Source organism: Phoca vitulina, unplaced genomic scaffold, assembly GCF_004348235.1.
Source record: "Phoca vitulina isolate PV1807 unplaced genomic scaffold, GSC_HSeal_1.0 scaffold22, whole genome shotgun sequence".
NCBI lineage: Eukaryota > Metazoa > Chordata > Mammalia > Carnivora > Phocidae > Phoca > Phoca vitulina.
Genome location: NW_022589725.1, coordinates 29594489 through 29616351, shown reverse-complemented (window position 1 = coordinate 29616351; position 21863 = coordinate 29594489). Strand labels below are relative to the sequence as shown.

The following is a 21863-nucleotide window of genomic DNA, read 5'->3' as shown; positions in this document are numbered from 1 at the left end:
TTTTCAGGTACCTATTGAAGGTTGCTGAGCTATTTGAAAAACTTAGGGTAAGGATTTTTATGTTGGTCTTCATTATATATTTTATAATCTGTAGATTTTTGCTTAGATGATGGTGACCTTTACTTTTTTTAATAGAAAGTAGAAAGTCGAGTCTCCTCAGATGAAGACTTAAAGCTGACAGAGCTTCTCCGATACTACATGCTCAACATAGAGGCTGCTAAGGTAAGGCAGCAGGTGTTTAACTCGTCAGAACAATACAAGACCACCTTGCCATGACCCAGAAGAGGTCTCCTGTTAGAGATGTATTATTTTGTTCTTGTTGTTTTTGTTGTTGAAAATGAAAGAAGGTAGGAATTTGTCAGGATTGTTTGTGTAAGTAATACTAAATAAAGAGGTAAACTGAGACAAGTTTGACCAGAAATTGAGTTGATTTGGGAATAGCAGAAGAATTGCAGTTCAGGAAACACACGCTGTAGCAAGCTACAGGCAAGTGCATTAAGGGTTTGGGCTGGGCTTGTATTTAGTAGGAGTGTGAAGAAAGGGACATCCAAGCAGTTAAGTTCATTGGCTTGAGGATGTTTGTGCCAAGAAGTGAGTTGATCAGACCGGAGATAAGTCTCTTATCTTCCGGGTCTTCTATAAATTGGGCATTTGAAATCAGTCCCTTAGTTCTTAGGTTCCATTCTTTTGAGGGCACGTGTGTGAGATTCTCCATTTCATAGCCTCTGGTTCCATTTTAGATTGAAATCTTTTTACAGTAACATACCTTTTTGTGGCATTGTGTCCTTAGTTTGTATCAGGAGCAGTAGGAGTGGTGCTGAGTGGACAGATAGTAATTTGGGGGATTATAGGTTATTGGATGCGGGTATAACCGAACACATTCCAGAAGGGCTCTGAGGGAGAAGAGGTTTTGGGGTTTTGTGAGTTTTTTATTGAATTGCAGTTTTTGAGTCTATAAACCATTACTCACCAAAACCAAGACTAAGTGGTAAGCAGAATGACCTTTGGGAATGAAACATGCTTTCACTGGGCATAACACTGCCCTGAAATGTCATTAGGAAGTAGAAATTCATGATTTTCCTCATAGTTTCATTTTTAGTTAACTTGTCTTTTGGCATGTTTCCTTAGTCTTATATTTGGATATATTTTTATATACTTCAGACTATATTTCTTGTGTATTTTAATGGACTTGAGAGCTGATTATAAACCCAAGTTTTTTGAGTGTACACAAAAACATGTATGTTGAGCCTCCTGTATCTATTCTGCTTTAAATATGGTGGTAACTTGTACATTGCTGGAGATTGCAAATAGTCTTTATTTCGGATGTGAGAGCCTCTGTCGGACTTGAGGCAGGGCTTGTGATGGGATGAGGTCAGAAGAACGTTCTTCCTGCTGCCTCACTTGTGTTCTAGTAGCATCACTTGACCCGCCCAGCAGTGCCTGCTGTTTTGGTAGAAGTGGTTAATTTTCTGAAACTGCTTTCCATGAGTGAATTATGGAAATGATTCGATCCTTTAGTTTTCACTGTTGGGTGTTTTTTTGTTCTTGTTTTGTTTTGGGTTTTTTGGATTTTTTTTTTTTTTTTTGATCCATATAAAGAATTTCCAAAAGCTCTCAACAGTGCTGCAAGAATTGCTGTTCCTAAGATAATCTTGAAATAAAAAAAAACATAATGGAAGCAGGGGAGGTAGAAGTGGGCTAGATTATTGCCTTCTGACATTTCAGACAGTGCATTGGCACTGTGACCCTTGGGCCTCTTTTTTTTTTAATTTTAGAGTAGTTTAGATACTTACTCCTCCTGTTTTGTTCTCTAGCCATTTTCCAGGATAACTTTAACTACCATTTGCTGTCTGTTAATTTTTTTCTCAGGATCTCTTATACAGACGCACCAAAGCCCTCACTGACTATGAGAACTCAAACAAAGCCTTGGATAAGGCCCGGTTGAAAAGCAAAGATGTTAAGTTGGCTGAGGCACACCAGCAGGAATGCTGCCAGAAATTTGAACAGCTTTCTGAATCTGCAAAAGAAGGTTGAGCAGGGCTATTTACTTTTTGCTTTTTATTTGGAAATAATTTCAAGCTTATAGAAAAAAAGTTGCACAGATAATGCAGAGAACACCTGTGCATTGTTTACTTGGAGTTCCCTAGCTGTCCAGTTTGCCTCTTCTGCTTCGTCACTTGCACAAACACGTAGTGGCACGTGTATGTTTATAAATGCACACGGGGTGGAATTTTCTTTTCCTTTTTCAACCATTTGAGATTAAGTTGTATCTACTGTCCTTTTATCCCTAAAAAGCTTTGTGGTGTATTTCTCTTATATCCCTATAGTATACTTACTGACTTTGGCAAGCTTTGATGCAATACATTCCAGCCTGTTGTCTATATTCCCATTTTGTTGTTTGTCCCAATAACGTCCTCCTCTCTAGGGTTGCCATTAGGTTACCGTAGCTCTTATGTCTCCTTTAATTTGGAAGGAACCCTTCTCAGGGACCCCTGCCCCTGCCTTTTTTTTTTAAATGACATTTGCAGGGATGCCTGGGTGGCTCAGTCGTTAAGCGTCTGCCTTCGGCTCAGGTCATGATCCCAGGATCCTGGGATCAAGTCCCGCATCATGCTCCTTGCTCAGTGGGGAACCTCCTTCTTTCTCTGCCTGCCACTCTCCCTGCTTGTGCTCTCTCCCTCTCTCTCTGAAAAGTTAATAAATAAAATCTTAAAAAAAAAAAAAACTATAAAAAATAAAATGACATTTGCCTTTTGGGGGACCACAGTCTCTGCAAATAGTGTTCTTCATTTTCGGAATGTCTATTCCCTTATGAATAGTTCTGGTTATGCATTTCCAGGAGAATACTATCTGAGTAATGTGTCTTTCAGGTGTCTCATCTGAGGGCACCTTATGTCCCATTTCCCTCTCATTTGTGGTGTTAAGTTTGATTACCCAATCAAGGTGTTGTCCAATTTCTCCACTGTATAGTTAATCTCCCCCCCACTGCCCCCCGCCGTGCCACTAATCAGCAGTGTGTGGGGAGACAGTTTAAGACCTTGCAGATAGCCTGCTCTTCATCATACTTTCTCCCTAAATTTAGTCTGTGTTGACTCTTGTCTGAGCCAGCCTATACTGTGATGGTTGCAGAAAGGCAATTCCCCTCCCCCAGTTCTAGCATTCTCTTTCCAAGCCCTTGGCCGCCATCATCCTTTAAACACAAGCCTTCCCTTCTTTCCCACATTTCCTTCCTTGTCATTATTAGAGACATGGGTTTTTGTTTCTGTTTTTTAAGATCTTATTTATTTGACAGAGCATGTGAGTGAGCACAAGCAGGGGGAACAACAGAGGGAGAGGGAGAAGCAGGCTCCCCGCTGAGCAGGAAGGATCATGACCTGAGCCGAAGGCAGACACTTAACCAACTGAGCCACCCAGGCGCCCCTGGGTTTCTATTTACAGAATTGTGACAAGATTTGGGTGCTAAGTGCTCATTCCTCCTGGGGTATGTTTGCTTCTAGGCCCTTCAGGAGACAGAGCCAGGAAATGGAGGGGTGTGTAACTCTTTTCAGAAATCATGAGTCCATGGTGGTGACTCAGTTCCAATCTATAGCCTTGGGGTTCTTTCTTGCCTACCCAATTCCAGAGTAGGGGGGAATATGGCTTACCTTAATTCAGGAGATAGAGTTCCATTTCCACAGAACAGGAGTGTAAATTGTAGTCTTCTCTTTAGGGGGTCTCACTACCTGGCAGTTCTCAGGGGACAATGGAACATGCCAGAAAGTAAAGAATGTATTTTCCTGAATGTGAATGTAATTATACTGATAGTCTGTACCGAATTCACCCCCAAACTTGAGTTTCTGTGAGAAATCCCTATCTCATTTTAAAGACTTTGTTTTCTCAGAACTTTTTCCCCCTCCCCTGTGGTTCCGGAATCTAAGCATTATTTGAAAACGTTCTGATAATAGTGAGCCTTTGTGTTGGCTCATTGTTTTCAGTACTATAATTCCTTAGCTGTAAGAGACAGAGCTTCTCTGTACAAAAATCTTGAAAGGGGCATGCACATATGCTCGCTTGGCTGTCTTTTGGATTCTTTTCAAAGGAATCTCCTTGCTGCCATGGTAAGATAAATTTTTGCCTTTTGTTTTTAATTAGTTACTTTAAATTTATAAGGAAAAGAACAAGCTTCAAAACTCCTGAGTTGAAATCTTAGGTTATTACATAGGCCAGAGTTTACTAGCCCTGACAACTTCGAGGGGATTAAAGAAAAACCACAAAGCTTTAAAATGGTGCCAGTTTAGGCCTGTCCTTACCTAAGGTTTGCTCCTGTGTTAGATTTTATCCTTTTTATTCAAAATAAGCCTGGTTATGCTATATTTAAAAGTACAGCGTTGTGTAGAATACTGCACTGAATGGGGGCATAGTACAAAAGATGGTGGTATGGACAGGCATCACGGGAGAATGAGACAGGTTAGCGTTGAGTCCTGGTCCTGGGTGCAGGCCTAGAGGAAAGGAGTTTATCCTGATCTCTGGGAAGACCTATTTAGTATATCCAAGGTAATGTCATTAACCCTCATGATAAGATTTGTTTTGTAAGTTTTTACTTTTTAATGTTGGCTGCTTCATCTTTCTTTTGGTTGGTGCTGTATAGACCTGGTACAGGAGGGTAAGTTTGCTCCTGAGGACTAGAGCGCCAGCTTGAGCTGGGGAGGGCTTTGACCAACGGAGTGATGACCAGAACTACACGTTTATGAAAGGAATCCAAGGGAGGAAGTACTTATTTTTGGTTTACCCTAATTTCTAATGGGGCATTAATGCTGAATAGTGTTTGGTGATAGAAAATAATAGATGTAAAGGTGGCATGTTGTATAGATCATATCTACGGAGAAGCAGTCTGAACATAAGCAGTAGTTTCACCACAAGTTTAAAAATAATCATTAAAGAAATAGCCATTGGTGCGGGTATGTATATGTGGCTCACCACCTCCCCAGCCTTCTTTCCACAAGTACTGGTAGCTAGAAGTTCAGGGCAAGACTGCTCATTTCATAGATTCTCTAAGTAGTCCGTGGCATTCTCTGAATTTTGATGCTCAGTAATTGGGTGCAGTGCTAGTGCTCATTTTAAAGGCAATGGCAGGGGCGCCTGGCTGGCTCAGTAGGTTGAGCATGTGACTCTTGATCTCAGGGTTGTAAGTTCGAGCCCCATGTTGGGTGTAGAGATGCTTAAAAATAAAATCTTAAAAAAACAGGTGGGCGCCTGGGTAGCTCAGTTGGTTAAGTGTCTACCTTCGGCTCAGATCTTGATCCCAGGGTTCTGGGATCTAGCCCTGCATCGGGTTCCCTGCTCAGCAGAGGAGTCTGTCTGCTTCTCCCTCTCTCACTCCCTCCCCACTCATGTTCTCTCTCTCTCTCTCTCTCAAATAAATAAAATCTTTAAATAAATAAAGGCAATGTCAGGTATATGTCCCAATTGCAGAAATAATAAGAATATGAGAAAATGTGTGTATCAAAGTTTTGGAGATTATATGTAAGAATGATATTCAGAAGTTAAAGATGGAAATTGTTCAGCTTTTGTTGGTATACATTCTTTTATAGAACTAATCAATTTCAAACGAAAGAGAGTGGCAGCGTTTAGAAAGAATCTAATTGAAATGTCTGAACTGGAAATAAAGCATGCCAGGGTAAGTGTTTTTCTCCAAAGCTTCCTCCAGAAGCTTTTTAGGGTTCCCCCTCTCAGGTTATTTCCCAGTTCACTATCAGTATCATTGGGCAGATGAGGTTTGTTTTGTGGTATTAATCTCCTGTGGTGTAGGTGGGAGTCACTTGTTGGGTTTTTTCTGCTGCAAACCAAAATTCTACAACATCATGATGAAATACTGCTTTGGAGAAGAGCATATTAGTGTCTTAATATTAATTTCTTTTTTAGTTTAGAAAGGAAGAACTTCCTTGTATATTTAATGTCTGTAGCTTAATTTGGTACAGAAAAGACGGAGAAAAATGGTTCTCAATTTTGGGTACACATGAGAATCTCCTAAAGGAGCTTTTAAAGACTTTTTGGTGCCCAGAGCAATTGGCTCAGTTTCTGGGCATGGCTCCTCCGGTGGTTCCTAGGTACATCTGCGTGTGAGTCCCAGAAGTGCTGTCTGTCCCATCAGCATTGGTTAAGCAGGAGGACTTTGAACATATGTGTGTATTTTGAATTTCTTTATTTTGACTACAACATTTATTTACTTTTTGATTAAGTCCAGGTCCTGTTGTGTATGACCTTTTAAATTGGCCTGTATATGTAAATCATACACGTAATGTTGAGTGTTCTGTGTTTTCTCAGTTCCTCTTTGTAAAGCAGTTTGTGCTAAGTTCTTTACAAATATTTATCATTTGTAATCTGAATTTTTTAGCACTTTTTTATCCGGTCTTTCCAGGGCCTTCAATTTCAAAGAAAAATTCTTCTATAGCATTTAGGTTATGTCATAGTAAGCAAAATGGGCAGGATTGCATTGAGAGCAGACCTGCAGTGGAGCTGTGAGCCTCTCCAGGTGGCAGTCCCAGACCCTCAGAGGGAGAGGAACTCACCAACATGAAATTGGGGTGCAGGTTGTAGGATGAGGTTCAGTTGAGATTTAATGAAGAAAAGGACCCAACCCAGTTTGGCTTTAAATCTCTTGTGAAAAGTTTTAAGTTGTGGGTTTGAGTTGAATTCTTACAGATATGTAGGAGGTCTGGACTCGAGAGAGATTCATTGGTCTGCCTTGACTTTTGTCTTTCTTCCAGAACAATGTCTCCCTCCTGCAGAGCTGCATTGACTTGTTCAAGAACAACTGATCTGCCTTTTCTCTGAATGAAGGACACGAATGTGAAAGAAAGCCAGCATCACTTGCACTTAAATCATCACCACAGAAGATTTATTACCTTTGACTTTAGTTTAAAATTATGTGAATAAATATTTTGATTTCTAAAAATCTTAACACTTAACCATGTTGGTTTAAAAATATTTCTATTGCATGCTAATTGGACGTAACTAATCTTTTCCTTATGCATTTAATACCTCAAAGTGGGCAGAATCTACATGCTGTTTTCCTGTAATTTGTCTTTAGTTATAAAGAGTGCAGGAAACGTGCCTTCTGGAACCAAGTACAAGCAATGGCTTGGCGCATGTTGTCTCGTGGTTTCATGTGCCCATGTCCCTACAAACCAGTTAATTTAGAGTAGGTGCCACTGACAACAAATAAGTCAGCTGCTTGTTGCAGGTAACATATACATTCCATTCCTTAATGTGATTCCCCCCCCCTTATACTCATGGTTCTTTAGTCACCTTAAGTGATTGTACTATAACAAGAACGAGAAAATCTCATTTATATACCCTTTGCAGCTCCATTTTTTGTAGTTGGGATATAAATATTTGAGGGGAGAGAAATATCTTAGGGTATAAAAACAAATAATATGGCCTACTTTAGAAGATGGCCAGTCTACGTTAAGATGTGAGCAGCCCCCTTCCTGACTGTAGGGGGAGGTGTGTGTGTGTGTGTGTGTGTGTGTGTGTGTGTGTGTGTGTGTGTGTGTGTACTTTGTATAATAAAATAAATCATGTTACCATACGGAGTGTTTTTGTGGAAAACAAGGCCCAAGTGTGTCCCAAGACTGCAGTTGGTGCTAACCCTCTGATGCTGAGGGCTTCGAGGTCTCTCTGCCCACAGTCCTAGCCTCTGTTCTAATCCTAATGTCTTTTGAGACTACTGACGGCCAGTTTTTTTAGAAGGTCTCCAGATCGGGTTTGCCTGGCTTGCTCATGGGTTCAATTCGGGTTTGCATTTTTGACAGGCTTAGCATAAGTGATGCTATGTCCTCAGGCTGCATCGATCCTGTTGTTGGTGATGACTAGTACCTGCCAGGGGTTCCCCTGTGAAGTTTTACATCTTACCCTTTGTAGGTAACTATTGGGAAGATCCTTTGAGACTGTAAAAGATGTTTACCCACCACTTTCATCCTGTTCTTGGATTAGCTGTAACTGGTACAAGAGTTGCAAAATATTGATGTCTGAACACCACAGGGAGCAGTTTTTCTTTTATTAAACTGGCATTGAAGTCTAGCTTTCCCACCCAGCCAGTTAATAAAAGGAGCCAGGTACCTAAATTTACTAAACGGGCCAGACACAGCAGCTTGCTTCTCCATGTTACATATTTAGGAAGCATGGTGCACAAAAGGAATTTAAACAGTTGAAACTCCAGTCTGGGCTCCTGACCATATTTCTCTCCTGCTTACCTGACAGCCCCATACTATACTATCCGTAGTAGCACGAATGTTAGGTGTGGTTGGGGTGGGTAACTTAGTGTCCCTGGGTCACAACTGCTAAGGTGCTCCGGCTGCTTGCACCCCATGCTTCAAGGCTCAACTGGGGTCTTGTTGCACTTTGGACTAGGTCTGGCTGGGTGCCAAATAAGCAGCCAGGATGCTGGGGTCCTGAGTCCTGGCCCTGCATGCTGAGAGAAGCAATTCTTTTGGTACCCCTCAATTTTCTACCAGTGACTTTAAGTGTAATCTTGGGCACATTTCCAGGTGTGCACCTGCGCTATCTTGGTTTCAAGAATAATTTAGTCACAACTGGGTCTGAGTCATTTCCATGAAACCATGTGGTTCTCAGTGGGTGAGGGGTGTTTCCAGTCCTTTCCCACCGGTGTCTGTCAACGGAATCATCCCTGCCTTTGTGCTGTCCTGTGCTCAGTATTCCTGAGGCACCAGGCGGACCTGCGGAGAGGTAGCCAACATCCTGGGATCTGCAGGCGAGGCAGTGTGCCGGACGCCGGTGTGTCTCCCCCGTGGTGCGGAGCAAAGAGGGCTTCTGTGTGGGCCTCTGCAGGGGGAAAGTCAAGTGGCAAACTAGCTGCTGAGGAACCTTCTGAGTGTGAAAGTGGGCTTAGAATCTTTCAGAATGGCTTAAGGCCACTGGGTGACCTGGGGTCGCTTCAGAATGCTGTGTGGGGGTGTCAGGAAAGCCTCAGTGAGACTGCCCACTGGCCATCCTTGGGGGTGTTGCATTGTAGCCTGCACAGCCACGGTTCCGTGGTGACAGACGAGGGAAGACCACCCTGGTCACTTAGCACAAGCTGTGGGCCAGCTCCCTCCCCACGTGACCCACCCCCATTTTTTTGGGTGTCAGTATTTGCCTTGTCCACCTTTTGGGGTTGCAAGGTTCATTTGAGAGAAGACCTAGACCCAGCCCTGTAAGGGGTGGATTTTCTCTTGGAAGCTCTTCCCTGCACTACCAGCCTTCCGCCTGTAGGCGGCAGAGGCTCCCAGGGCGGCCATGCGCCCTCTTGTGGGGCTTCTCTGGGTGCAACTGAGGGGGAAAGCCTGGTGGTTCTGCACAGTTGCTCAAAGGATCATTTTTTTAAATTAATCTTTTAAAAATATTTTATTTATCTGAGAGAGTATGGGCAGGGAGAGAGGGAGAAGCAGGCTCCCGCTGAGCTGGGAGCCCGACGGGTTCGATCCCAGGACCCTGGGACCATGACCTGAATTGAAGGCAAACGCTCAACCGACTGAGCCACCCAGGAGCCCTTTTAATTTTTTCTTTTTAAGATTTTATTTACTTATTTGACAGAACAAGCAGGGGGAGAGGCAGGGAGAGGGAGAGGCAGACTCCCCGCTGAGCAGATGCTTAACCGACTGAGCCCCCCAGGCGCCCCTCAAAGGATCATCTTGAGGCAGGAAGAGAAATGTCTCGGGACCCGAGATACCCAGTGACTCCAGATGGTGTGTTCCCAGACCGGCATTCTTTTCCAGGATTCATGTGGGCCCCTGATCCCTGGTGACCCACGACACAATGTCTTGCTGAGGCTGCTCCTTCTGGGGACTCGCCTCTGGGACCGTCAAACAGCCATGAGGTAATGTGACCTCGCCGGAAGGAAGTCCGGGAGAACCCTTCCCCATCCTGTCCCCTGAACACATGGCTCCCCTTGCCTGGATGGGCAGAGCAGATTCCTTATCAGAGGTTTGTTTGGTCGCCATCCAAAGGCATTTACTTTTTGATTTTGTTTCTGACTATAAAAGCAATACATACTTAGAAGCAACCCAAATAATACAAATACGTATAAACTAGAAAGTAAAAGTCCTCTAGTTTACGAATCCCATAAAAGTCCATTATTAGGGGCACCTGGTGTGCGACTCGGGGTTGTGAGTTTAAGGCCCACGTTGGGTACAGAGGTTACTAAAAACTAAAAACTTTTTTTTAAAAGTCAGTTATTAAATACGTTTCTGATTTTTTTTGCCCCCTAGCCATATGTGTAGTGTGGTTTACGGAAAGCAATTTAGGGATGCCAGAGTTGGGGTGGTTTTTGGAGGTTCCTAGCTGTTGAGTATCTCTCTGGAATGATCTCCATGGCCCTGAACATCTCTTTGGCATCTTGTCTTTCCACTGCCCATCCCCCTGCCCCCAGTCCTCTGTCAGCAGACATCCCTCTTCCTGCAAAGGCTTCATTACTGAGACTGTGAATGAAGTCTGTGGTCATTTTAGGAGGGTTTTAATTTTAATTGGGTCTTATTTTTATGCTTTACAAAACTTTAAAGCTTGTTAAACTGTGGGACCTGTAATATTCAAAACACTCAGGAAAAGGAGACCCATAATCCCAGCCCACAGCCATTTTTCTTTCTGACAGTTGCCTTCCAGCGCTTGCATTAATTCATGGGGTGCGCCCTCAGCCACGGGGGTGGGGGTGGGGGGATTTTTAGCCTCGGTCAGAGGGGAGGGATCTGGGCGCTGGGGGCGTGGTGGGAGGCTGGTGGGCTGCTTGTGTTTCAGGAACTGTCCGTGACTGGTCTTATTTTTTTTAGCTGCCACGTCGTGGATCTCTCCGGTCACTTTAGAGTTGTTTACAGATGGAGTGGAGATTGCTTGTCCTTTCTTTGCCATGTCCCCTCCACACCGCAAAGCCACAGAAGGAACTTTTCATGCCCTGGATGATGAACCCAAGATGAGGCAAGATTCCAGAATAGCAAATAGAAAGGGCTACTGGGGGCGTTGGGCTGGTACCAGTGAGTCCTGATTCCGGCCCGATACACACGGTCATTCTGACATAGCTGGTGGAGCTGCGACTCCCCATTGCCCCGTCCTGCCAGCGCAAGGGAGGTTTCTGCAAAGCCGTTTGCTCAGTGTGGAAGCTTCCAGCCAGAGGCAGCCTTTGGGATTGCAGCTGGCTCCCTCGGAGTGGCTGCTGGTATCACACGAGCCCCTAATCCGGTCTTGCTGGGAGGTAGGTGGCCGAGCCCGTGTTCAGGGGCAGAAAAAGGGGCAGCAGGAGGAGGAAGAATACAGGGAAAGGATCCTCAGGGGGGCAGAAGAGAAGGAGCCAGGGAGCGTGTGCAGATAGGCGATGGATAAAGCCCCATTCCTTCCTTCCTTCCGTGAAGCTGATCTTGGCCTGCTCAGCGAATGCCCCAGAAGACAGGAAATCCCGTCTGGGCGGTCGCGAGGGAAACGCTGGAAACGCCTGCTGGGTCCCTACGGGGTTTGCAGTGTTTTTCCAAGGTCTGGTTTGTGTCTGCAGCGCTTTGGACCCCTCTTGCACTGTCTGTTAAAGCGCTCATCCCACTAGGAGGGGCAGGGGACACGGGGCTGGCCAGATGTGACTTGCCTCAGAGTTGGGGACAGGAGATGGAGATGCCCTGTGGTGGGCTGCAAGGGTCCTTGCGGGGAAGGGGGAGGGGTGTGAGGGTGCGGGTCTGGGACGGTCCTGCAGTGCCTGCATCTCGGGTCCTGGCATGGCAACCTAGCTCCATTCCAGATAAGCCCCCGCACCTACCTTCACCCCTTATGCTGTATTTTAAAACCTAAGTCTGATTATGGCCTTCTCTACCTTCCGTGACTCTCCATTTGATGCAACAGAAAAGCCCAAGTCCTTCCAATGACAAGGCCCTGCCTGATTTGCTGCCCCTGCCCTGCGGAGGTGTTTTCCAAAGCTGTCCAAGACGATATTTCCAATCCCATATGTTCTGTAATGGGACCTTGCTGCTTCCCCGTCACAGGAAGTCAGTCTCCTCTCCCTGACCCCTTGAATCTGAGCTGGCTTTAGTGACACATGTGTAAGCCATAGAATGGGACAGAAGTGATGTGGGGAGGTACCTTTCCAATATAGACCAGAGGAAGCCTCACTTTCTGGATGACCCTTGTTCCCCCGGGGCCTCTCTCTGTCTCTGTCTCTCTCTGTCTCTCTTAATCCAGCTGCTATGCTAGGAGAAGCCAAGCCTCATTTGGGAGGGGCCATGTGTCTCAGCTAAGGCCAGCCTTCCAGTCATCCCAGCCCAGGAACCAGACAAGTCTCTAGAAGTCTTCAGCGGTGTCCCATAGACCTTCATGTGTGATGGAAATGTTCTGTATCTGTGCTGTCCAATACGGTGGCCATTAGCCGCATGTTAGCTAAGGTGTAGAGAGAACACAGAACACCCTGTTCAGTTTGAATTTGAGTTAAACAGTAAATACTTCTGTAGTATAAGTATGTCCCATGCACTATTTGGAATATACTTACATTAAGAACAATTACTCATTGTGTATCTGAAATCCAAATTACCTGGGCATCCTGCATGGTTATTGGCTAAGTCTGACACCTGGAATGTGACTAGTGCCACTGAGGAAGCGACTTTACATTTTGTTTAATTTAAATTTAAATTTTTTAAAAAATATTTTTAAAAAATTTTTATTTATTTGACAGAGAGAGAGATAAGTGAGAGGAGGAACACAAGCAGGGGGAGCGGGAGAGGGAGAAGCAGGCTTCCCGCTGAGCAGGGAGCCCGATGTGGGGCTCGATCCCAGGACCCTGGGATCATGACCTAAACCGAAGGCAGACGCTTAACGACTGAGCCACCCAGGCGCCCCTTAAATTTTAATTTGATTTGCCACATGTGCCTGGTGGCTACTGCATTGGACAGAGCACTCTAGAGAATTCCAGATCCAGTCACTCCTGTCACCCCAAGACAATCACATCTCCCTAGCTGAAGCCTCAGACTTTGTGTAACCACTAAACCCTGTCTTGAAGCATGACATAGTGGTGGTTTCAAGCAATGACATCGTGGTGGTTTGCTCTCAGCAATAGCGGCTGAACTCCTCTGACCTCTCTGACCTTTTCTCCTTAGACCCCTCCCTCATTCTACTCTAGGGAACTCCAGGCACACTTCTGCCTCAGGCCCTTTGCTTCACCCACTCCCTGTGCTAGAATGTTCTCCCTTATATTGGCTCATTCCCTCACCTTTTTCCAATCTTTGCTCAAAGCTCACTTTTCAGTAAGGCCTTCCCTGACCACCCTATTTAATTCCTGATTCACTTTACCTTACTCTATATAAAAAATGTTCACAAACCTCTCCATCCTGACTCTGTACATATAGCTTATTTTCCATCTATTTCTGTTCAACCATAAGATCAAGGAGGGTAGGCAGGGCTCTCCACCTTTCCTGTTTTCTGATATGCCCCAGATGCCGAGAAGAGTGCCCTTCACAGTGGATACTCGGTAGATACTTGTGGAATGAGTGAACGAATGTTAAGTGGATGAGGGGGTGACGTTTTCCCAGATGCCCCTCAGGTATGGCTGTGCTGTTCATTGTCCCTAGATTCCCTGTTAAGAGTATTCATTCAACAAACACTCCATGCCAGGTACTGTCCCAGGACCTGGGGATACAGAGGTGCCCGTGACAGGGGACGGCCCTGTCCTCAAGTAGTCTCTCCTCTAAGAGGGTGAGGTTCCCAGAGGGTGAATTGCGGTTTAACTTGGTGACATGAATGCAGGCATCTTAGCCACTTTCCTAGGCATGGTCTTGTCCTAGCCTGTCACCATGGAAGATTTTTTTTAAAAAGCTGGTGCCTGGGCCCACCTCCATAGTTTCCGATTTCGATGGTACAGGGTACAGCCCAAATGTTGGCAGTTTACAAAATTTACCTGGTTGTTCCGACGTTCAGGCAGGATTAAAAGAACCACTTGTTTAGGGGTGCCTGGTTGGCTCAGTCGGTTAAGAATCTGACTCTTGATCTCAGCGTCGTGAGTTCAAGCCCAGCGTGGAGGTGGAGCCTACTAAAAAAATAAATAAATAAAACCACTTGTTTACCTGAATCCTGGTTATTGCCGGTGAGGCAATAGAGTAGAACCTCATTCTACAGATGAGGACAATGGGGCTCAGAGGCTCTGCCGCGTACCCAGAGGTCAAGGGTGAGAAATGGTGCATCTGGGAGTCTCTTGGTCCTCCCGCTGCAGTGAGGGGACAGGGTCTGACCAGAAGGCAGAGGCCTGGGACTAGGGCCCCGAGCTCTTTGGAAAAGCCCTCTATTCCCACAGGAGGCAGATAACCTCCTCACCCAGGGCCGGCCCTCCCTCCATCCGGGCCCTCACCCTTAGCTAATGAGGCTAATGAGAGGCCCTCTGGCCCCGCGCACTCCCGCTCTGTAATTTGCTCTCCGCCCTTCCCTCTAATTTTATTGCCTCCTCAGCAGTTTCCCAGGACCTGGGGGCTCTGTTTCCAGCGGGAGGCCCCTCCCTGACTTAATTAAAGGGGCTGCTTTCTTACAGCTGGCTGCTTGTCCGGGGGGGGGGGGCGGGGGGGCTGGGGGGAGGGGAGAGGCAGCAGCTCTAGAGCCCTACAGGGGGTGTGGCAAAATCCGGTGGCAAATGTTTCAGAGTAGAAAGCCACAACCCCTTCCGTCCACCAAGTGCCACTCGGGAGTAGTCTTTCAGAAACCGTTTTAGAAACTTCCCAGAATATGTAAAGAGAGCAAGGGGCCCCCCGCCAGGGGAGAAGCGGCTAGGACACCTGGGCGCCCACCGTCCCCGTGTGAAGGCTCTGTGTTGGGGTTTAACTTCTCTTGTGCGCTCTCCTCTGGGTCTTGTTTTCCCCACTGAACCGTGGCTCCCGCAGGAAAGGATTCTGTGGCGTTTTGGAATCATCCAGGCCTTGCAGGGGTGGGTTGCTGTCTCCCTTCCCGGCAGCGGTGCCCGGGGACACACTCCTTTCGGCATCCGTAACGTGGGGGAACTTTACTCTGAGCACAAGCAGAGGGTCTCTGGTGACGTTTTTAGCCCCCTCACCGGCACCTAAGAGGCATTTGCAATATCGGTTCCCTCTGTGACGAATAATTCAGACGAGTCTGAGGGGCTGTGAGATCAAAAGTGGGGGGGAGTCCACGCAAAGCCTTCTAAGCACAGTGCTCGGCATACAGTCAGTGCTTAATAAATGGGACTGTTGTCTTACGATTAGTCCCTGCCCCTCTCCACAGCAGGCTGTGCTCAGGCAGACTCTCACTCAGTGCTGTTCATACCATTGGTTTGGAGCCATTTACCTGGGGGCTAATTCTAGGAATTTCAGCTCTGCCCATGAAGAGTTTCCAGAATATAACCGGAGGCAACAGGTCATGGCTTCCTATGGCTGGGCAGGCAGCTCCCGCAGCAGCCGGGACCCCGCAGGTGCCTCTGTGGGCCGGCGGGCTTGGACAATGCACTACTACCCAGCCTGAGGGTGCAGAGTCACCTGCCCCAGTCCTCCCGGGCCAAGCCTTGGCCTTCTCTGCAGAAAGACCCCTAGGGAGCCATTCTTTGATACATTAGCGGGGTTTTCAGTCCCCCCCACCCCCCACCCCCGGGCCTTGGCCACCTCGGCCACCTCAGCTGTCCCTGCACACGCAGCCTGGCCCTACCTCAGGTCCCGGCTCTCTGTCCCAGGGCACGCCTGCCTGCAGCGCCCGGGAGCAACCCCACCTGGCTGGAGGCGGGAGCTGGTGGGTCCTCGCCCCGCCCCTCGGTGGGATGAATTGGCCGTGGATTCTCCACAGTCCCTCCCCGCTGCCAGGACTTCCTGGGGCTACCTCCCCAGCAAAGTGTCCGCTCTGGAAAGAGCCCAGACTAAGGCAAATGTTACCAGCAAACTCCAGACACTTGCTCTCTGTGGCTTCCCTCCCAAATTCCCAGCATTCTCCCTGAGGCGCCCACGAGGGAGTGAGGGAGGTTGAGATGCAGGTGGGAGCAGCCTGAGGCTGCAGGAGAGCCCCCTCCTTTCCCCTCTCTCTTAGTCCGTCAAGCTCTGAGTGGAGGGGCCCACAGCCAAGACCTGGTAGCCCGCTGTTCCCTTTTCTTTTGCTCGCTTCGCATTAAACAACATGAAAGTCCATTTAATCAGGGGCTGGGGTTGTCAGCGGCTTCTTACTGGCGGGGCCGGGGTGGGGGGGTGGGCGGGCTTTCATCTGCACTGGAGGGCCAGGCCAGGCCCCAGCACAGGCTGGGAGGAGGAGAGAGGCTCAGAGCGAGGTCTGCTGACTGGGAGCCTTGTGGGGGGGCTGGGGTGGTAGCAGGAGGTACCTCTGTCTGGTGATCTGAGGGAGCTCCAGGCAAGATGGGCCTCAGAATATTCCTTATGCAAGCCACTCAGCCTCTGGTTTCTCACCTGAGACGTAGGAGTGAAAGTGTCCCCCACTGGCAGACTGAGGGAAAGGGAGAACCAAACAGATAAGTGCGGAGGGCCCTTTTACATGCTAACAGGGTTATCTAAATGCAAGGACCACTGTGATTCCGGGGAGCTGAGGGCCCAGAGCAAGGCGGGCAGGTGCAGGGATGCCCAGAATGGTGGTCCGTGCCCAGCGGGGTAGGAATCACCAGGGTGTGAGACGAACTCCTTTGTTCATTCCACAAGCAGCTGAGCCCCTACTGTGTGCTGGGCACCAGGGCTAGCATGGAGAAAATAGACAGTATCTTTCCTCTCATGGAGCTTAGACTCTACTGTGAGCGCTGGGGCAGGAGAGACAATAAACAATAGGCCAATATAAGAGGTGACGTAATGCGGGCTATCAGAGAGGTATCTATTAGAGAGAGTGAATGGGGGTGGTTTATATGGACCTGCCAGGATGACCTCACTGAGCAGAGACCTTGGGGCAATGCCATAGACCAACATTTCCAGTGTGCTCTCAGTTAGCTATTGCTACATAACAAACTATCCTAGTGCTTAAAATAGCACTGTGTATTTTGAATGGGGGGCCCAGCTAGGCAGTTCTGGTAGCTGGGGTCCCTTGGTTGTCTGAGGTCACCTGCCAGGTGGGTTGGGGCTGATGGTTTAGAATGGTCCCACCTGGGATGGCTCACTTGGGCTCCATGTGATCCCCTGCCCCCCCCCACAGCGGGCTTGAGCAGGCTTGTGCTCTCAACAGACAGGCAAGCTCCCAGGACCTTCCACTTGCCGTCTTTGGAGCTCGCCCAAGAATAGAGTGCCCATGAGTGGGTCCAATCTCCAGGAGGGTCAGAGAATTTGGAGATATTTACCTTTTTCATTATAAATAATCAGAACAGGCTTATGGGATAATGACTAACTGCCAGTTCTATTTGGGGGGCCAGGTTTAGATGGATTTTAGAGTGAAGGTTGGGATGGCAGGGAATGGGGTACCGTTGAGGGTTGGAGCAGGGGGAGTGGTCCGTGTGTGATGAACAGCAAGTGTCCAGGGTTGGGCAGGCAGCTGGCATGGGAAGGGTCTGGGGCAGAGGAAGTGGGAGTGCAGGGCCAGGGAATCACCCATGTGAGGGGAGTGCATTTGGGTGGTTGGTGGAAGACTTGAGAGCTGTCAGCAAACCCTTGAAGGGCCATCAGGCCAACAAAGGGAAAGGCTGTTCCTAAAAAGGCAGAAGGAAGTAAGAGACAGGGAGACAGGAGTGGACTCAATCCCGAAGAGTTTTGATCACCAGCACAGCTCTCATGATGAGGCTCCCTGGTGGGGGGAGGGGAGGAGGGGAGGAGGGGAGGTGGGGCTGGATGCGGATGTGTGCTGGGCTTTGCCTACCAGCTGCCATCTCTCTTTCCGGTGATGCGCCTCCCACCCCGAGTAAACCTCCTTACCCCAGATTCTCCTGTAGGCCACTGCAGAGAGAACCCTGGTGACCTCGCCCCTGACTCTGTGTCCACCTGCCAGGCACCATGCTGCTGTGGGGCAGCCAAGGGTCGGTGGCTTGTCACACTCCAGCGAGAGAGGGAAGCCCAGGGGTTGGGGGGGGGGGAGCGGATCAGGGAAGCCTTCCTGTGGGAAGGGGCTGAGACTTTCATGGCTTGGAGTGGTTATTTGGTGGTGGTTACTGGACAATTTGGGTGGGAGGGAGGGGCAAGCATTCCCAGCCAAAGTGACAAAAGCAGGTCTGACTGTTCCATTCGGTGGGGCTGTGGAGAGAGGAAGAAGCCAGGACACTGGGGCTGTCCTCCCTCACTGCCCCTCACTCCCTGTGTGGCCAAAGAAAGTTGCACCCCCTCTCGGGGCCTTGGCTTACTCTTCTGTCAAGTGGGTCTGGTGGGCCTCACAGCTGAATGGGCATCAGAATCACCAGGGAAGGTGCTAAAAATGCACATTCCTGGGCTTCATCCCTGACTGTCTCGAGGGATGATGTGGGGTAGAAGCAGCCTAGGAATGTGCCTGCTTACCTAGCACCCCAGAGGCCTCTATGAGAGCACTGCACCCACACTTTGAGAAGCTCCTCCCGACTCACTGAGGTTGCTAGCTGCCCTCTGGACCCAGGATCCACCAAGTACCCTGCTGCAGCAGGGGCACCGTTTGCCCAGGACCTCCCAGCCCTGGCACTTGCCAGAGATTACAGGTGGCCCCTTGAGGCTACACCTTTGCCAAACACAAGCTGCTGAGCCCCTGGCACGGCTCCCCATCCTGGAGGCCTGATGCAGAGTCTGCTAGGGTCCTGGAGCATCAGCTGAAAGGCATCAGGGACCTCGGGGAGGTGGAGGGGTGCTCAGTGGCCTGGGGATTTCTGGGAGCACCCTCCAGGGGACCCTCTCTAGGCCACCTTCTCTCTGCGGCCTCAGCCCCCGGGCCTCGGGCCTCACCTTTGTCAATATTTACTTCTTCTGCAGCCTCCAACAGCCCGGTATTTGCTTAAAAGGCAGGAACAGATGCGGCACACCTTGCGCTCTGCTTCCTGGTGTTTCTGTGCGGGCTGCCTGGTCCTCGGCACGTTCCGCTCACCGGGCAGCCCGCCTCTGCCCCTGGCTCCAGCACGGGGCTCCAGGCCTGAGGAGAGCTTTCTCACATCACCCTTGACTCCACTTCCCCTCAGAGACCCCCCCAAATCTGTCCTCGGGTTTCATACGCGTCGTGTCTGCACTACGGGCCTAGAACTCAACACATTCTAAATGTTCCCCAAATCTCCTAGCTGCAGCATGGCTCCAGATCCAAGTCCGAACAAGCCCCTGGGAGGTTGTCGTGGTGAAAGGTTGTGTGGTTTGAGACAGATGTGAGCATCATTTTCTGTGAAATCAGATCCCAGCGTTGGCAGAGGCCAGGAAGACCCGAGCTGGAGCCACGGAGCCACGGAGCCATGGAGCCATGGAACCACGGAGCCATGGATAAACGTGTGAAGCCCTCACACAGGTCACTGAACATTTATTTTTTCCAAATCTGTTCAGCTGAGATCTAATTTTTGTCTCCTTCGAACCTTAGGGGAATGTTTCAGAAGGAGAGTGCCTTGGCTCTTTCCTCCCCACTCCTGGATTTTGAAATACAGTTGACCCTTGAACAAGGTGGCGGATTAGGAGCTCCAACCCCCGTGCAGTCAAAAACCACGTATAACTTTTGACTCCCCCCAAAATTTAACCACTCATAGCTTACTGTTGACTGGAAGCCTTACCAGTAACATACATAGTCGATTAACACATATTTTGTAGGTTATATGTATAATATACCGTATTCTTTTTTTTGTTTTTTTTTAAGATTTTATTTATTTGTCAGAGAGAGAGAGAGAGGGGCAGGCAGAGGGAGAAGCAGGCTCCCCACTGAGCAAGTAGCCCGATGTGGGGCTCAATCCCAGGACCCTGGGATCATGACCTGAGCCGAAGGCAAACGCTTAACCAACTGAGCCACCCAGGCGTCCCTATATACTATATTCTTGCAATAAAGTAATCTAGAGCAAAGACAATGTTATTAAGAAAATCATAAGGAAGAGAAATACGTTTACATTCCTGTACTGTATTTATTGACAAAAATCCAAGTTACTGGGACACCTGGGTGGCTCAGTCGGTTAAGCGTCTGCCTTCGGCTCAGGTCATGATCCCAGGGTCCTGAGATCGAGCCCCAAGTCGAGCTCCCTGCTCAGTGTGGAGTCTGCTTCTCCCTCTGCCCCTCCCCTTCCCCTGCTGGTGCTCTTTCTCTCTCTCTCAAATAAATAAATAAAATCTTAAAAAAAAATCCAAGTTTCCCTCTGTCCTTCCCACAACCTCCCCCAGCCTTACAAAACCATAGCGTAGTGATTAAAACCGGGATATGGACCTTGGTATTAACATCTTACTCAAACTAAAGCCCCTGTAAGAACCTCCCATGATTTTGCACTAATATCCTTCTTTTGCTCCAGGAAAGCCTTCGGGACCCCATGTTGGCATGTACTTGGTTTTTCTCTCTGGTGTGCTGTTGTCTGCAAGGGTCATTCCTTGTCTTTCAGGGCCTGGATGCCCACAGAGAGTTATTGAGCAGTTACTTTGCTGAATGCCCCTCAGTGCAGGCCTGTCTGGGGCTTCTCACGACTGGGTGGAGGTCGTGCATCGCAGGCAAGGGCAGCGTACCGCTCAAGGCGCCATGCTGCGGGGTCATGGCATTGACGCCTCTTACTTCTGCACTGATGGCCTGGATCTGTGGTCAGGTGGTCTCTGAGGGGCTTTTCTTCTGTAGGATTATATCTACTCACTACCCCCTGACTAGTTAACAAACTGGGAGAGATGCCTTGAGGCTATGCAAATCCCTTTTCTTCTTAAGCCTTCCACAGATTCTAGCATCTATCAGCAGATCTGGTCCATAGCAGGTGTCTGTTTGCCCAGTGCTGATTTTCTCCTTCTCTCCTTCCTTCCACATTTATTCACTGAATTTCCATTGCAAGAAAGACCTGTCACTTCTGCTCCATCGATTTATTTAATCAAGTAGTTATTTATATCGGTGTGGACTCATGGATATTTTATTCTGTGGGTTATACTCTAATACCATCATTATTTATTTTATTGTTCAGATGATTCCAACCCTGGTTGCTCAGAGCTCCTATGTTCTTTCAACAGGCCCCCCCTTTTTATGGTTTCACATGAAGTTCCAGAATTTGCTGCTGGCCTCACTCAGCTAACTGTTAGATACCCCCCCCCCTTTTTTTTTTAAGACTTATTTATTTATTTGAGAGAGAGCACGAGTGCAGGGTGGGGGGAGGGGCAGAAGGAGAGGGAGAGAGAATCTTTTATTTTTTATTTTATTTTTTTAATATTTAATTTATTTATTTGACAGAGAGAGGCACAGCGAGAGAGGGAACACAAGCAGGGGGAGTGGGAGAGGGAGAAGCAAGCCTCCCGCCGAGCAGGGAGCCCGATGCGGGGCTCGATCCCAGGACCGTGGGATCATGACCTGAGCTGAAGGCAGATACTTAATGACTGAGCCACCCAGGTGCCCCAGGAGAGAGAATCTTTTAATCAGACTCCACACTGATGGCCTAGATTTGTGGTCAAGTGGTCTCTGAGCACTGAGTGCGGAGCCCTGCTTGGGGGTCGCTCTCACAACCCTGAGCACGGAGTGCGGAGCCCTGCTTGGGGGTCGCTCTCACAACCCTGAGATCACGACCTGAGCCGAAACCAAGAGTCTGATGCTTAACCGACTGCCCTACCCAGGAGCCCCTGTTAGGTATCCTTTGTGTTCTGCATAGATTGTGATCTATTGTGGTCACAGATCGCATCTTCTGTTTGGTATCAATTATGGTCCAGATTGTGCTCCAAACCTACTCCTTCGTTGACTGGTGTGTTGGCAGACCTGGTTCTTTGGAAGAAATTCCCACCATTTGGAGTTTGGATGTTATGATTGTTGTGTTGGGAGCTGGTAAAACCAGGCAGGACCCAGTAGGCTCCACGTCTACTGTCTTCTAC

General features: G+C 48.3%; 1 protein-coding gene across 2 annotated transcripts in view; it reads left to right on the top strand.

Moving 5' to 3' along the window:
* SNX5 (sorting nexin 5) overlaps window positions 1-7528 on the top strand; it is a 94160-nt gene extending 86632 nt beyond the window's left edge. For both annotated transcript variants that reach the window (XM_032419316.1, XM_032419317.1), the window contains exons 10-14: window positions 8-47; window positions 136-222; window positions 1870-2029; window positions 5571-5656; window positions 6747-7528. In XM_032419316.1, coding sequence (XP_032275207.1) covers window positions 8-47; window positions 136-222; window positions 1870-2029; window positions 5571-5656; window positions 6747-6797 — 424 coding nt within the window. In that variant the 3' untranslated portion in view covers window positions 6798-7528. The remainder of the gene's footprint in view (window positions 1-7; window positions 48-135; window positions 223-1869; window positions 2030-5570; window positions 5657-6746) is intronic.
* Window positions 7529-21863: the final 14335 nt, after the last annotated feature.